Consider the following 14,360-nt stretch of genomic DNA (forward strand, 5'->3'; position numbering starts at 1 on the left):
TTCTAATTACAGTCACAGTATGTGGATCTTATGTAGAATTGGTGTTAACCTGTCTTTTGTTAAGATAGTGAATAGTCGTGCTTGAGCCGCTATGCAAATTTGTTAACTATAGAAATGAGGTGGATTCAATCCACTTATGTGTGGTCATAAATAGTATTTCAATTGCCTTACATGTTCAACAACTGCCTCCAAATGCTGTACGACTACCTCGAAGTACCAAATAAAACAATCATGAGATGTTGGAAATATTTATCATGGATATACTACCATAGGAGTACTATCACATGGAGTCTTATGCCCAAACATTCCCTAGTCTCAACCTGTCCTTATATATGCATGTTTAGGAGCTCTTGTCCCAGCTCGTCGGCAGGGTCTGTATTCGCCAATAAAGAGTAGAACGAGGTAAGGGCGAACTAGCTATCCCCTGAACCATTCCCCCGACCAACCAATTGTTAGGCTCACAACCCGGCTAGGCAAGGTCAAGTTTAGGAACAACCTAGCTAGGCGAAGTGAGAGAGTACCGTAGTTAAGCGCTGCAGGGTCAAAGAGAGAAGGTGAAGGGTTGGATGCCTCACCGATCAATGGGCTAAAGTAGGGGTTGGGTGCTTTGTCAAGCCCCCCCCGCTTCTTATTCACCAGTGTCGTGTCGAGAGCAAGGAACATTCTGGAAAATTCAATATTAAGCATCAATCTGCGATGAAACAAGGGATTCCTCTATAATCGGCTATGGGCTTATCTAGAAGGGCACCTCCTGGCCTTATGACTGGCATCTACACCTCCTTCCTTCCATATGCTAAGGTCAATGGTGAAGTGGGTCTAATCTCTTGCTATGGAACTTCATGCATGGACAAGGAATCAATATCTACCTACTATGCCAAGGGGACTATTAGAAGGGTACTAAATAGGACTAAAGACTATTGGCTATTGGAATGGCTAAGTTATACTAGATCTAGATCTTTATCTCGGTAGAGAAGAGAGTAAAGAAGTGAAATGTAGAGATGCGAGTATCATATGTCTAGACGAGTATAATATGTATAGAGCTCGAAGAGAATGAAATTCTCTGAGAGCTAGCCATGGCTCAAAGAGCCTCTTTTTAGTTGTTGAATTTAATGTCGACTGCTTTCTCCTTTCCCTTATTTCCTCTCTCTTATTCTTTTTTCTTTTCTCCTTTCTCTTATTCCCCTGTCCTTTCCCCCCTCTCCCTACCCGTACCCCACCCTCGCCCGGACGGCCCTCAAGCGTGCCTTCCCCTATCCTCGCCCTATGATCGCTTACCGCTTATCTTTTTTCTTGAACTCGTACCTTTGATGGCTCCTCCGAAGAGCGTTCCGTTCTCCTGCGGTGCCGCCCCTTACCTCTTTCAGAGTAAGATAGACTTCTTTCTTCAAACAAGTAACAGTTGTTCGAAAAAAAAGAACAACCAACAACACCCAAAGTACTCATACCGACTTTCTCTCCTACCGAACCGAAGCAAAGCGTAGGTAACCGACTTTCTTTCTCTCGATACGGCAACCGAAGCGAAGCGTAGGTAACCGAATTTCTTTCTCTCCTACCGAAGGTAACTACCAAAGGTAGGCATTCATCTACCGAAGGGAGGACGACAGGTAACTGACTTTCTTTCTCTCGATACGACAACACAACTACCAAAGGTAGGCATTCTTTCCGGCATCTTTCCAACTCTTGCTCTTACCTCTCTTTCCAAAGGAAGGAAGGGGGGTGTGGGGGGAAGGAAGGATCAGCTTCCTTCCCACCGCCAATGAAGGAAGGGGGTTGTAAGGAAAATATTATTAGTGCCAAATGAAAATTTATGTTAGGGATGCTTTCACATAGTTAGTTTTGTAATTATTATAAACATCACATACATAACAACCACAAATAAAAAAATTATGTAATATATAAGAACAAAACTAATGAAGTTGTTAGTACTAAAATGAGGCATATACTATCACATGTAATCTTAGATATACTTAGTGTGAAACGCCATGACATCAATGTCTGAGCAATTTGTAAATGTGCAACAAGGGTTCAATAGGGGGCTAATATTTATTTGATAGTCACGTTCTTGGCTTTGTTGCTTCATTTGAAGGAAGGAGGACACTATTGAATTATTTCAATTACATGGTTCACACCTTCCAAGTATTAGTTAACTTGCCTAAAAAGGTTCCTAACACAAGTGATCAATGCAAATATCACCCATAGGCTACTTTTGTTCACAAAACTTAACTCTCTCACTTTATTTTTGTAAAGACCCACTAATTCAAGTGTAGCCATGGTAGTTGATGCACAACCTCATGTGCACCAAAAAACATCCCATAACCAACCTCCTCGAACCAAGCTTACCCTTCCACTCCTAACACCAAAATGTGCAACACTTATCATAGGGTCCAAGGGGTATTGTCCTTGGTGGCCTCTCATCACTATTGATAACTAGGGTTGAAATGTCACACCCCATGCTTGTGAAACATCTACATCATTTGGCACATTGAATTCCATCCATGCGCACCAAGTTCTAATATGCATGCATGCTTATCCTATATCTGCTTATATTTAGGAATGCCAACCATGACATAACCATTACAATATCTTTCTTCTTATTCTTCTTCTTCTTATTACTATAGAAAAAAAGGACCCTTTTGTTATTCATGAGGAAGAAAAAAAGCACAAACATTGACAAAAAGATTGTAACTTCTGTCATTAAAATGGGTTGCCAGAAGACAAGCATCACGACCCAGAAGAAGAGAAAAAGAAGTTGTTGTAAAACCAGGGTTTTACAATTTTTTTTTCTTTTGCAAATTATAAGACTGACTAGAAATGACAATAGCATGCAACCAAAAATTGTAGAAAGTGTATTATACAACCAAGAAGAGGGCCCTACTATGAGAAAAACGAAGACAGTGACTAGAAATGACATTAGCCTGTAACCAAAAATTCCCGAAAGTGTATTATACAACCATGAAGAGGCCCCTGTCAAGAGAAAAAGAAAGACATTGTATTTGAGGCTAATTGAAAGCTGAATGTAGACTCACTTGAAATTTATCGTAAGCTAGTTGATAACTAATTGAAAATTTGACTTAAAGCTGATCCATATTAGTATATGGGCATCGAATGAGAACTTTGAACTGGGTTGCCAACTAATTCATCATAATATATGTAACCTGTCTCCAGACAAATAATTCTTTTTTAGAGAGAATCTACAGTTGTATTTAGCTCCCTATGGATGTGATGGAAATTGATTTCCTAGAAGTGGTTCTTTAACTCCACAATTTTGCTTTTCCAGGAGGATAAACTTATAACTTCCAACTATGCTTTACTGTCATTTTTTTTTGGCTCCATTACAATATTTGTATGTCAACAACATGGCACACTACAACCAAGAAGATGAACAATTACATCATTAAGAGTTACAAAACCATCTTGCCATCGAATAACCAACATTAATTAAACAACCATTTAACAACATAATAGCAATTACACTATATATATATATATATATATATATATATATATATATATATATATATATATATATATATATATATATATATATATATATATATATATATATATATAGATCACATTACACGTATAAATACCGCATTTCAATAGAAGTTAGATGAATTGCGCTAGTCCCAAAGTTTTGCTTTGACTTGAAATTAAACTCTTCTTCACTTTGTGATTTTTGTGTTATCCACTAGCATAGACCCATCTTAAATATAGATATAATATGAGCGGAGAGGGATCCAATTTCTTCATTGGCAATTATTTTTTATGAGCAAACATTATTTAAATGTTTTGTATTTTTTTTTTTTAATTTTTATTTTTTAAAATTTATTTTGGCTGACACTAGCAAAATTTCAACTTTGATGATGGACAAACATCGCTGTAACCATACTAGGCTGTAGAGTGAGCTTGGCATATTCATATTATTTTCATCCTCAACATTGAGGATTGTGTAAAGCTCAGTGGAAGATGCCCCTTGGAATGATGGACAAACATGGCTGTAACCATACTAGGCTGTAGAGTGAGCTTGGCATATTCATATTATTTTCATCCTCAACATCGAAGATTGTGTAAAGCTCAGTGGAAGATGCCCCTTAGAATAGTTTTGATGCCCCCAAAATGACTACCATTCTCAACCCCTCCCCATGACATTTGAACTTAAGACCTCGTAACAACTAAACCCCATACAAACCAACTACCCTACAACTTATCATGGATCAACCACAACAATACTTATTATAATAATTTAAAACCAATATTTCTAATTACTTTTCCATATTTATCTCATTTACAAACCCCTCAACCCCATCCCATTATTATTACAATAAACACAATAATATATCATCGAGGAAAGAGTTCAAAATTGCGAAAACAAAAAACGCACAACCTCTGGTCCCAACATGACAACATGAATGAAGTAGGCCTCTCATGTTGGAGATGATTTAGGGGTTATTCCATGGCCTTCTCTCCCTTTGAAACCCCCCAACCATCCCTGTAATAATTTATTATATCATCTTTAACGATGCTACTTTTACTCTCAATCTTTAACAGCTACCGGCCTTCCCTCTTCAAAACCCTTATATAGAGTGTTTTCTCTCCATCGACCTCAAAAACCCTTATATAGAGTGCTTTCTCTCTGTCGACCTCATTGCCCTTTGCCTTCGAAGCATTTTTTCACAGTTAAATCCTTTGTCCAAAATCCTCGGGGTTTCGCATTCGTGTCTGATATTGGGCGAGTTTCTGGCATATTTTGGATCCATCGATTTCATTCGAGCCCTCCCTCTGTGCACTATCTGGTATTGGGATGGCTGGAACTCAGGAGGATCCTGTTCTTACACGGGCAGTAGATGACGATTCGAGAGAGAACGAGGATGATGCCGGAAAGGAAGAGGACACTGGAGCTCAGGTTGCACCCATTGTTAAGCTTGAGGAGGTTACTGTCACCACGGGCGAAGAAGAGGAGGATGTCCTTCTTGACATGTAAATTTCTTAATCCATGGCTATTTCATGATTTTGTTTTCTCAGTTGAAAGTTGTTTTCATGGCCTCTTCGGTGGCCCTTTTCCTGTGCACATAAATGGGACCTTGACTATAAGGAAGATGCATTTGGGCAGTTATTTACTTCTAATTTTTCTCCTTTTTAGTAAGATCTGTTTTTATCGGGTTCTCGATGTTTTGTTCGCCTGTTGATGATGATCGGATTTGTCATTTCAATGGGGTGCTGAAGAAACTCTATGGTAGATGCATTTAGCGGGCTATGGTTTGTTTTATCGGGTAATTAGGGTTTTGCTTTTCTGTGTATTTTGTGAGTTTCTTGTTGTTTTGATGTCCCATTGATATTTTGATCAGCATTTTTTGATCTCATTATGGTCTGTAATAATTGTTTTCCTATGTTGATAGGTTGCCGATGAAGATTTTTTCGGGGATGCATTTGATGGTTTATTTGTTATCATTGGGGGTTTTGTATTTTGACGAGTCTTTTGATATTTTGTTGAACTATAGGCCATCCTTTTTTCAATGTCTTTGAAGAATCTATGATGGTTTCTCTGTTATTCTGGTTTAGTGGGGGGTGTGATGGTCATTTGTTATTGTTAAGCATACGGGGTTTCGTATTTTTTGGTTTTTGGATTAGCCATTGAATACTGAATTGGGCCTATTTGATAATCTGTCTTTTGGTTATTGGCATTAGGGTGATTTGTCTTTTTATGTTGTGAGGTGGTATGATTCAGGCATATGTCTGTTTTGGTCTTCTGTCAACTGTTTTCGTTGACTTTCTATGATGTTTTGAACAGGTTGTTGATCATTTCTGTACTTTATGGGGATGTATGGGATGAGCATTCTTTTGTTATTAAATAGTTGATGATTTGTATTCTTACATGTTTGATGTTATTATTGAGCTTTTTTGTGGGATCCTTTTCGGTAATGTTAAGGAATATCTCCTGTGTTTTTAATAGGTCGTTGGTAATTTATCTTTGAATGCATTTGATATGGTGGGATATTGCGGATGTTACTTCTAATGGATGCCATGGGCTCTTAAAATGATCCTAATGCAGTTTCATTGTTTATTAATATTCCCATTCTTTTTTATATGTTTGACCCTGCAGGAAGGCGAAGCTGTACAGGTTTGACAAGGATGGGAATCAATGGAAGGAGCGTGGTGTAGGAACAGTAAAGTTTCTTAAGCACAAGGATACTACAAAGGTTCGGACGGTCATGAGGCAATCCAAGACATTGAAAATATGTGCAAACCATTTAAGTATGTAAATTTGTTTGTTTTTTTTTTTTGTGTAATTTCCCCCCTGAGATTGTAATAGCTTATCTTACGTCCAAGTTTTAAGAGGCTTTCTGTGCCGAGAATTTGTGTTGATCCTTATTATCTGGATTATGTTTTTTTTTTTCCTTGCAGTTCATTCCCCAATGTCACTTCAGGAGCACGCAGGTAGTGATAAAACTTGGGTCTGGCATGCAACTGATTTCTCAGATGGGGAACTGAAGGAAGAACTCTTCTGCATTCGTCTTGGCTCTGTAGACAGTGAGCACTGTTCTTAGACTCTTCTAATCCTTGTTATGATCTTTTCTTTCTGTCTTGTATTTTTCTTTGATAAAATCAATGTTTGAGTACCTATATTCTTGGATCATTTCATTGAAGGGTTGATTTTGCATATGTTCTTAGGATGCTTTTGTGCAGATTATAGTGGTTGGTAAGGGATCCCCCTCCCCAAACACCCTATCAGCATAGTTAAGACTTGAGTTTAGGGTGGCTTTAATTATCTCTGGTAATAGCAAATGATACGGAGGATTGTGCATAACCCACCCCCTTTTTGATTCCAATAAGCAGAGGTGGTCACTATGGTAATCCGATTTCAATTTGTAGTTAGAAAATGGGGTCACAACTTTCCATATTTTTTGTTTTGTTTTGTCTTTTTACATCAAACAATAGTATATTTATTAGAACCATAGTCAACTAAACAAACAGGAAACAATTTATTTGACAGGTGGAAGAAGTGATAGGCTTAGAGCAATTGAATTGTAGGCCATGCTTCTTGACAAATTGATGAACAGATGTCTCCTTACTTGAGATTTAGGTTGGCACCATGGCACCATCCTGTCCATCATTATACACTAATCTTGTCATTATCTTCTTCACTGTGAATGACTGGCCTGTTCCCTGCAAATAGATTTGGGCATAGAGGAGCCAATCCAAGAACAGTAATCTCTAGCACAAGACAATATTAATGATCTAAATACCTAATCCTGAAGCTTGAGTTTGATTTTTCTCTACTGGTTCTGAATCTCTGATTGAGAATCTCCCACTCGTCATTATCAAACCTTCTCCTTCATCATTGGCATCAGCTGCACTACTGAGGTACTTTGGTTGGTTGTCATTGGACTTGAGAGCTTGAAGTTTCAAATGATTATAGTAACAGACAGCCAGAAAAGCCAGTCCACACCCACTCAAGTTTATGACTGTAACCTTTTCATTTATTACAGACAAAGATTATGTTATGAGCAGCCAGTCCTTGACAAGACCAGCAACATTCATAGTCAAGGCTGAAGTCTTTCCTATCAGAAGAAACACTGCAAGATTAAGAGCCAAGGCACAAGCAGAAATGTCATGTAATCCAAATCAAAGGAAGAGACCCTGATTATCAGAAATGGGTATTCTACTAAGGCCCAGGGGGTGCTGAGAAAAAGAAGGCAACAAGGAGCAACAAAGATGTGATGGGATTCAACTTAATCCCTTTTGATGTTTATGGAATTTGTATGAGAACCAATTGGGTAGTCTCACATGCAACTGCACTTAACTGGAGAATCACCTCCCATGCATTCATCTTGGCCTCCCCATAAGCTGAAATAGTAACTCCAATGGATATGGCCAACATATTGGCCTCGGGCTCACCTTTATAAGCTTCTTTCTTCAGGGAAACCACAATCAAATACACAACAATGGGAATTAGAGCTTTCAGCATTTGAAATAATGATACTGAGAGGAAAACATAGGCAGAATTTGAAAACCAGAGACCCAAAGAATACACTTATCAATACTATGGGTTCAACGAGCTTGAAGACTCTTACAATAGCAACAGCCAGTGTTGAGTAGAAGGCCATGTGAATCATGGTGGGACTGATCACACTAAAGTCGTCAAGCAATGGCAACTCCAATGGATATGGCTAACATATTGGCCATGGCCTCGCCTTTATAAGATTCTTTCTTCAGGGGAACTGCAATCGAATGCATATCAAATGGGCACAAGAGCTTTCAACATTTGAAATATCGATACTTTGAGAGACATGCACCAAGAGATGCATCATTTAGGATTTGTACTCAGTTTAGGTGTCATATTCAAGGGGAAGTTGTTATGCTTTCCACCACTTCATAGATTGTTAGAGTGATGAAACAAAAGAGGCTCCCTCTTGAGGCTAGATTATGTCATTCATATCAGCTGTGTTGTTGATGTCCTAGCTCAGCCAGGTCTTGCCAAAACTCTGTTGAGGTTCAAAATTTATTATAAACTGAAATGTCTTCACAAGAATTGACCTCATAAAATGCCATAATCACAAGATATGCCATACATGGCTGTGATTATGGCTCGCAAGACCCTTAGACTTTGAGCAATGAGGCTCGCAACATCACTTATGATTATGCACTCTACAATTCTGTGACCAGCTGAATGTCAAGCAATTGAACCGCGATTTAAATCCTATTTTGTCAGCAATAAGTACTATACTTTGTCTTTATTTAGTGTAGAGAACCAAGCACTTATTCTGCTCATCTATAGAAGGGACAATGGTTGTTTTCCTATGAGGTATAAGGAAATCCTATCAGGAATACCCTAGGTGCCCTTCCTTCGGTACATCTGGTAGTTAGCTAAAAGTGGTTTTTCATGACTCCAGTTCTATTTTCAGTGGGCGGCTTGGCACCATTTTTAGAAAGGAGGTGCAAAGGAGCTGCCTAACTTAATTTGGGTGATTTTAAAATTCCTCTTTGTTAAATTTGGAAAACTTGAAGTTTGGGAAATGTTTATTTTGTATTTTTGACAAAGTTGACCCCATTGATTAGTTTGCAACTTTACATGTGAGATGGAACTTTATTATTGAACAAGAAAGCTGATTTGGAATTCTTATTTGTTGAGACAAATTAGTTAGTAATGGAATTCTAGCTGATTGCATGAGTTTTTGTTTACTTATGAAGAGATCAAGCCACTTATTGCAATGGTTTAGTGGAAGCCATATTTATGGTTGTTATCGGGCAATTTTGCAGCATTTTCCTCACTTCAGCCACTCAACAACAGTTAGATTTTGCATGAATAGGCCACCCACCTTTGGGAATTTGGGGAGCTATAAGAGAACACTGAATGACATTATTTTCTAGAGTTTTCTCAGTGAGCAGTCAACGTTCTCTTCCATCCTTCCTTTCTCTCATTGCTGCCTACATCTCTGTGCAGTGCATACTATTGCAATCATTGTCATATTTTATCTCCATGATGCAAACAATCTTTTGACTAATACAGTGATGGAGTTTGAACATGCAGTTTCTTTACAGCTCTCCAAATTCGATGGTTGAACAGTGTTGTATGTTGCAGTAGTGTGAATGACCTAAGTGCCTGTACTTTGAAGATTTTTTATCACTTAAAAGTGCACAACCATCTTTTCTTCTTTCATATTTGGTGGTCGTGGACTGGGATTTTGCATATTATTTGATCTTATAAGTTTCTTATGTCCTTGGATGCTTACACATATATCAATGAAAACTACTTTCTGTGATGATCACTCATATTGACCAAGCATATGCTTCCAAGTGCTGAAAGTGCATGAACACGAGGGACACCCTCCTGACTGGAGAAATGACAGTCCAAACAGAGGAGTAATTAGCTGTGACCTTAGGCTAATTAGTAATTTCTCATAGTTGTTTCTTAGTTTTGCACAAATCAGATCAGAGAGAGAACACTTCCCAATACATAGTATTAAAAATTATAAGATGAAGTTTGAATTTAACAAAGTCAAAGGATGAATCGAAGCCTTGGATAGCTAACGCAGATCTGACACCTTCATGAGACAGAAATCAAAATGCATGGACAGAGACTACTAGGAGCTTTCCAGAATATTTCCAATCTAGCTCATGCATGGACGAGCACAAATTCTCTTCAACAAGAGAATGTGCAAGTTAATTAATCTTCAGTAAGTTGACTACATGTGGATGAGATATAGTGAATTATCTACAAGTTGAAAGGTTCTTTAGCAAATGTATGCTAAAAACATGTGGATCTGGATTAGCTTAATCTCCAAGCTAGGTTACAACTGAATGTACATCATGGGGGGTAAACATGCAAGGGTCACTTGATTGTCAACAGCCATATACAAGGAATTCATATCACCCACCTGAGAATCGGGCAAACTGAAAATCACTGATATGTCGATGTTGCATAAGGAGAACACATATTGCCCTATTTCCAGCTAGAGGCCCCATTATAGTCAAGGTTTGCATTTTCAAGACTACAGGGATTGCAATTTTCATTCACAAGAAAATTTGTCCCATTTTCTTACCAGAATATGCATCGAGAAGAGAGGCTGAACCGGTGCCCCTTATTCCATGCCTAATCATCAAGCCCAAAATAACACATGCTTTTCTTGGTGGAAAACATCACTTGTGGATGACAATTTAGCAGAAGCATGAAAAACCATGTGAATGGGATTATCGTGCACCCAGATAACTAAAAAACAAATAAGTCTATCAAGGATTGTGCAGACGGAACTTGGAAGCAGTCGGAAAAATCCTTGTTAGGACTCGAAAGGCCCCAAACATCTAAAAAGGTTGTGAAGGCTTTAGGGAACAAAGCATGATGCTACAATTCCAACACCAGAAGTCAATAAAACGTTTTTTTCTCTTTTACAATGTCATGAAGATCGTAACCTCGAATACTAGAAGAGGTAAGCCAGAAAATAAGGGTAGAGCTCTATAAAAAGAAGCTAATATTTGACAAGCCTGACATTGTGTTTGTCTAGAAAACAAAATTTTCAAGTGAAGCAATTGAAATGGTATATTTGAAAAAACACAAAAGATAGAAGAAAACAATGGGCAGAGTATATGGCCTTCTGATATGGTGGGATCAATACAAATTTTGTACAAGTATATGTAGGGAGATTATGGGTAAGCTAAGACTTCTCCTCGAGCATTGGAACTTGTAATTTTATGTAACCAATGTCTATGGAACTAATTTAGCTGTTTCAAAACCTATCTATTGGAAACTCTTGTAATAAGAAATGAAGAACTATTGCAATTACCCTGTAGAGGCTTTAATAACACCTGGTATTCTGGTTAGTGATTTTATTGGACCTCATGTGCATATCCTACATGCACAGGATGGACTATTCATATGTTACAGGGTATTATTCTTATTATTTAGGGTGCACATCTTCAGGTGCTCAAGAACGATTACTAGAACAGTCAGTTAATTCTGCAATTTAAAGGATGAAAAAGGAGGTTATAGGAGTCTAGTTTTGGTTCTCATCCACAATGTCACACTAGTCTGCCTGGGCATGGTTCTCATGGTTTAATAGTGACTTGAGGAGTCATAATACCACAGATCACTAAACACGAACAACTAAGGTAGCCCAAGGACAATAGCCATCTTTACACATTAATTAACAGGTCTTACATTAATTATCCTAGGGGGTTTTAATACTTCCAAATGCTTAAAAAATAGTTAGCAGAGCATTCACATTACACATTCCAGCAATCTTTTCTATAAACCAACCAAATGCAGTCAGGAGAGCCCTCCTTTTAAACTATACAACCTTATTGTTAGTATGATCAACCTTATTTTAATATATAGTGTGACAAACCGTATGTGACAGGCAGGTGGAAAACTTTTCTCGCAATTGACTAAGCGACGTCCTGCGAGCCAGACTTGAGACGGAAACCCTCGTCAGAAGTATATGCTTGGCTCTTTTCCAAACAAATGAAGAGTCAATGAGGTTTTGTGTAATCACTTCTGGTATCGTATTGGGTTATTGTTAGAAGCGATAATTGGATTCGGATTCTCATCAAGTGAGTTGTTCTGCTTTCTCAATTTGAGAGGGTTTGTTTGGAGGGAAAAACGAAAGAGGACATACAAGAATAGTGAGGGGAAAGATGCAGAGGAAGAGGATTGAGAACATCGCCAGCAGGCAGGCTACATTTTCCAAACGTAGGTGGATTGCTGAAGAAAGCTTACGAGCTCTCGGTGCTCTGCACTGCAGAAGTTGAACTTGTGATTTTCTCCCCAGCAGGAAAGCTCTATGAACTGTTTTTTAGTGCAAATCCTACTATTTTGATTCTAATAATCATGGCTATGCAAACCTCATGAGATTCTTACTAATAACCCGGTGGTGCAAGCCCTAGTAAGCTCGATGTTGAAAAACTTAGTGTAAAACCTCCAAATCGCTGGTTTTTTTGTAGTGCTTATTGGAGAGTATATAAAAAATTTCACACCTTTTTATGAGATATGGGAGGAAAACATGTTAAAGATTTTTAATAAATATAAAATTTCCAAAATGATGCTAGTTACGTGTGATTCTTTTTTCATTGTTTGTGATTATGAAAAATGAAACTCAATGTTTTTTCATTAGTGCACACATATTTCATTATATAATTGCATATAGAAAAATCATTCCAGAGCCGATAACAATAAAAGTGAAGAATTTATGGTCCAACGTTATATTTAAGGGAGATGTTTAAGGATGACGTTTGAATTTTGTTTTTCATTTTAAGACATTTGGAGCAAATATTAGGAAGGACTTTGAGAAAGGATTGTCCTTGATTTTCGAAAATGGAGTTGTTCCTTTCCAGCCATATGCCCCAAGTGACCATCAAAGGGAGAGCTCATATGTTTTTTGGATGTTTTCTTTATAGCCATTTTTTTACACATATCCATAGAGTCCCCATGCCATTGATGTGAATTACTTGTTCGGTTTTTTTTAACCAAAATTTTTAACCAAACAAGAAAAATTAAAAAAATACCTCAAGATCAAAGACTGAAACAAAGACCTATTGACATACCTTTTAAAGTATGGAAAGAACTTGTAAAATCATATGAGAAGTTGGATGCACAAAGAAAAGCCGGCAATGAGAGCATTCAGGTATTGAATTTTTCATTAAACATTATTTAGAATGTATTAATACTTATAAGTATCTTAGACATGTATTTGTGTGAAAATAAATTGAATTGGTTTATGTTTAAGGACAAGGCATCCAAGGCGAGGTTAACCAAGACAAAAGTCACTCATCGTAGTGGCCAGAAAGGTTTAAAAGCACTGATAACAACCTTTGTAAGTATATTAAACATGTGATATTTTTTTAATAAATTTTTTACTAGAAGAAAGTCATTGTTATCTAATTTCTCCCTATTTACTGATTGATAGGAACTAAAATATGGAAGACCTCCAAATCATTTGGAAAAGGAGGTGCTGCAGCAAAAGAGATGGGTTGAATTTGTTGTTTGGATGGACTCTATGGTATGTAATCTTAGTTGGATTTCCAATATACTTTTAAACCATATTTTCATTTTATTTTTTAGTACTATTAGATATTATATCTTACCTCATTTTATGGTTAACATTGTATAACAAAAACATGCGTTGTGTTATGTAATTAATACTAACATATAATATTGATTTTTTTTTGTCAGAATGCTATAGGTAATGATTGCCAAGACGATGATCCAAATTATGTTCAACATATATCAGGAGATGATGAGGATGAGGATGAGGATGATGGTGGTGAAGGAGGAGATGATGATGATAGTTGCGGTGTTGGTGATGATGTGGATCAGAGTAATGAGGATGGTCAAGATGATCATGAGGATGATCTTGGTGGTGGTAGCTAGGCATGCACATGCATTGTTTTTTATGAAGAAATTATTGTGTAGAATGACATTGTTATGTTTAGATGGGTGTTGTGAATTTACCCTATATCAATGAGACATTTTGATTTTGTAATCATACGATGAGTTTGATTTATGTATGTTGTTAATTTATCGTAGAATAACGATATTCATGAAATATTTTGATTTGTTAATCATATTTGAATTTTACTTGTTTTGATTAAAAATAATACTGATTTTATTAGTATTATGTTGCTATTTTATACATGTTTTGAAAATTGTTAATGACACATTGTTATTTTTTTGGATGGATGTTGTCAATTTCTCTTAAATTTCTTTACAAATGATTTTGAATTGTGATATCTGCTTTAATGATATTTAGAAACTATCATATATTTCACTATGAATCTATAAAGGGGGTCATATATGTAAAGAAAAATATACTCTATATAAGAAGTCAAATGCGGATGTAACCATGGATGCAAAATTGAAAGTAAAA

General features: G+C 37.0%; 1 protein-coding gene across 4 annotated transcripts; it reads left to right on the forward strand.

Annotated features, from left to right (window-relative positions):
- The first annotated feature begins 4,644 nt into the window (after window positions 1–4,644).
- On the forward strand, window positions 4,645–13,981 carry LOC149202786 (ran-binding protein 1 homolog c-like). 4 transcript variants are annotated; one of them, XR_016253910.1, is made up of 6 exons: window positions 4,646–4,980; window positions 6,104–6,255; window positions 6,406–6,531; window positions 13,221–13,307; window positions 13,401–13,493; window positions 13,667–13,981. XR_016253910.1 is itself a non-coding variant. In XM_089403252.1 (5 exons), exons 1-4 carry the CDS (start codon window positions 4,805–4,807, stop codon window positions 13,466–13,468), a joined length of 522 nt encoding a protein of 173 aa, XP_089259378.1. In that variant the 5' UTR covers window positions 4,645–4,804; the 3' UTR covers window positions 13,469–13,493; window positions 13,667–13,981. The 4 variants fall into 4 exon arrangements, 3 of the variants coding, with proteins under 3 accessions (XP_089259378.1, XP_089259379.1, XP_089259381.1); XM_089403252.1 differs by lacking the exon at window positions 13,221–13,307 and having other exon boundaries at window positions 4,645–4,980; XM_089403253.1 differs by lacking the exons at window positions 13,221–13,307; window positions 13,401–13,493; window positions 13,667–13,981 and adding an exon at window positions 9,262–9,339 and having other exon boundaries at window positions 4,645–4,980.
- Window positions 13,982–14,360: the final 379 nt, after the last annotated feature.

Source organism: Pinus tabuliformis, chromosome 2_1 (genome assembly GCF_031772625.1).
Source record: "Pinus tabuliformis cultivar Carrire ecotype Pingquan chromosome 2_1, CPIR1, whole genome shotgun sequence".
Lineage (NCBI taxonomy): Eukaryota > Viridiplantae > Streptophyta > Pinopsida > Pinales > Pinaceae > Pinus > Pinus tabuliformis.

Coding starts and splice junctions, on each gene's coding strand:
- LOC149202786 (XM_089403252.1), top strand. CDS start 4,805: ATGGCTGGAACTCAGGAGGATCCTGTTCTTACACGGGCAGTAGATGAC. Junction 4,981..6,103: donor GAGGATGTCCTTCTTGACAT/GTAAATTTCTTA, acceptor TTGACCCTGCAG/GAAGGCGAAGCTGTACAGGT. Junction 6,532..13,400: donor TCGTCTTGGCTCTGTAGACA/GTGAGCACTGTT, acceptor ACTGATTGATAG/GAACTAAAATATGGAAGACC.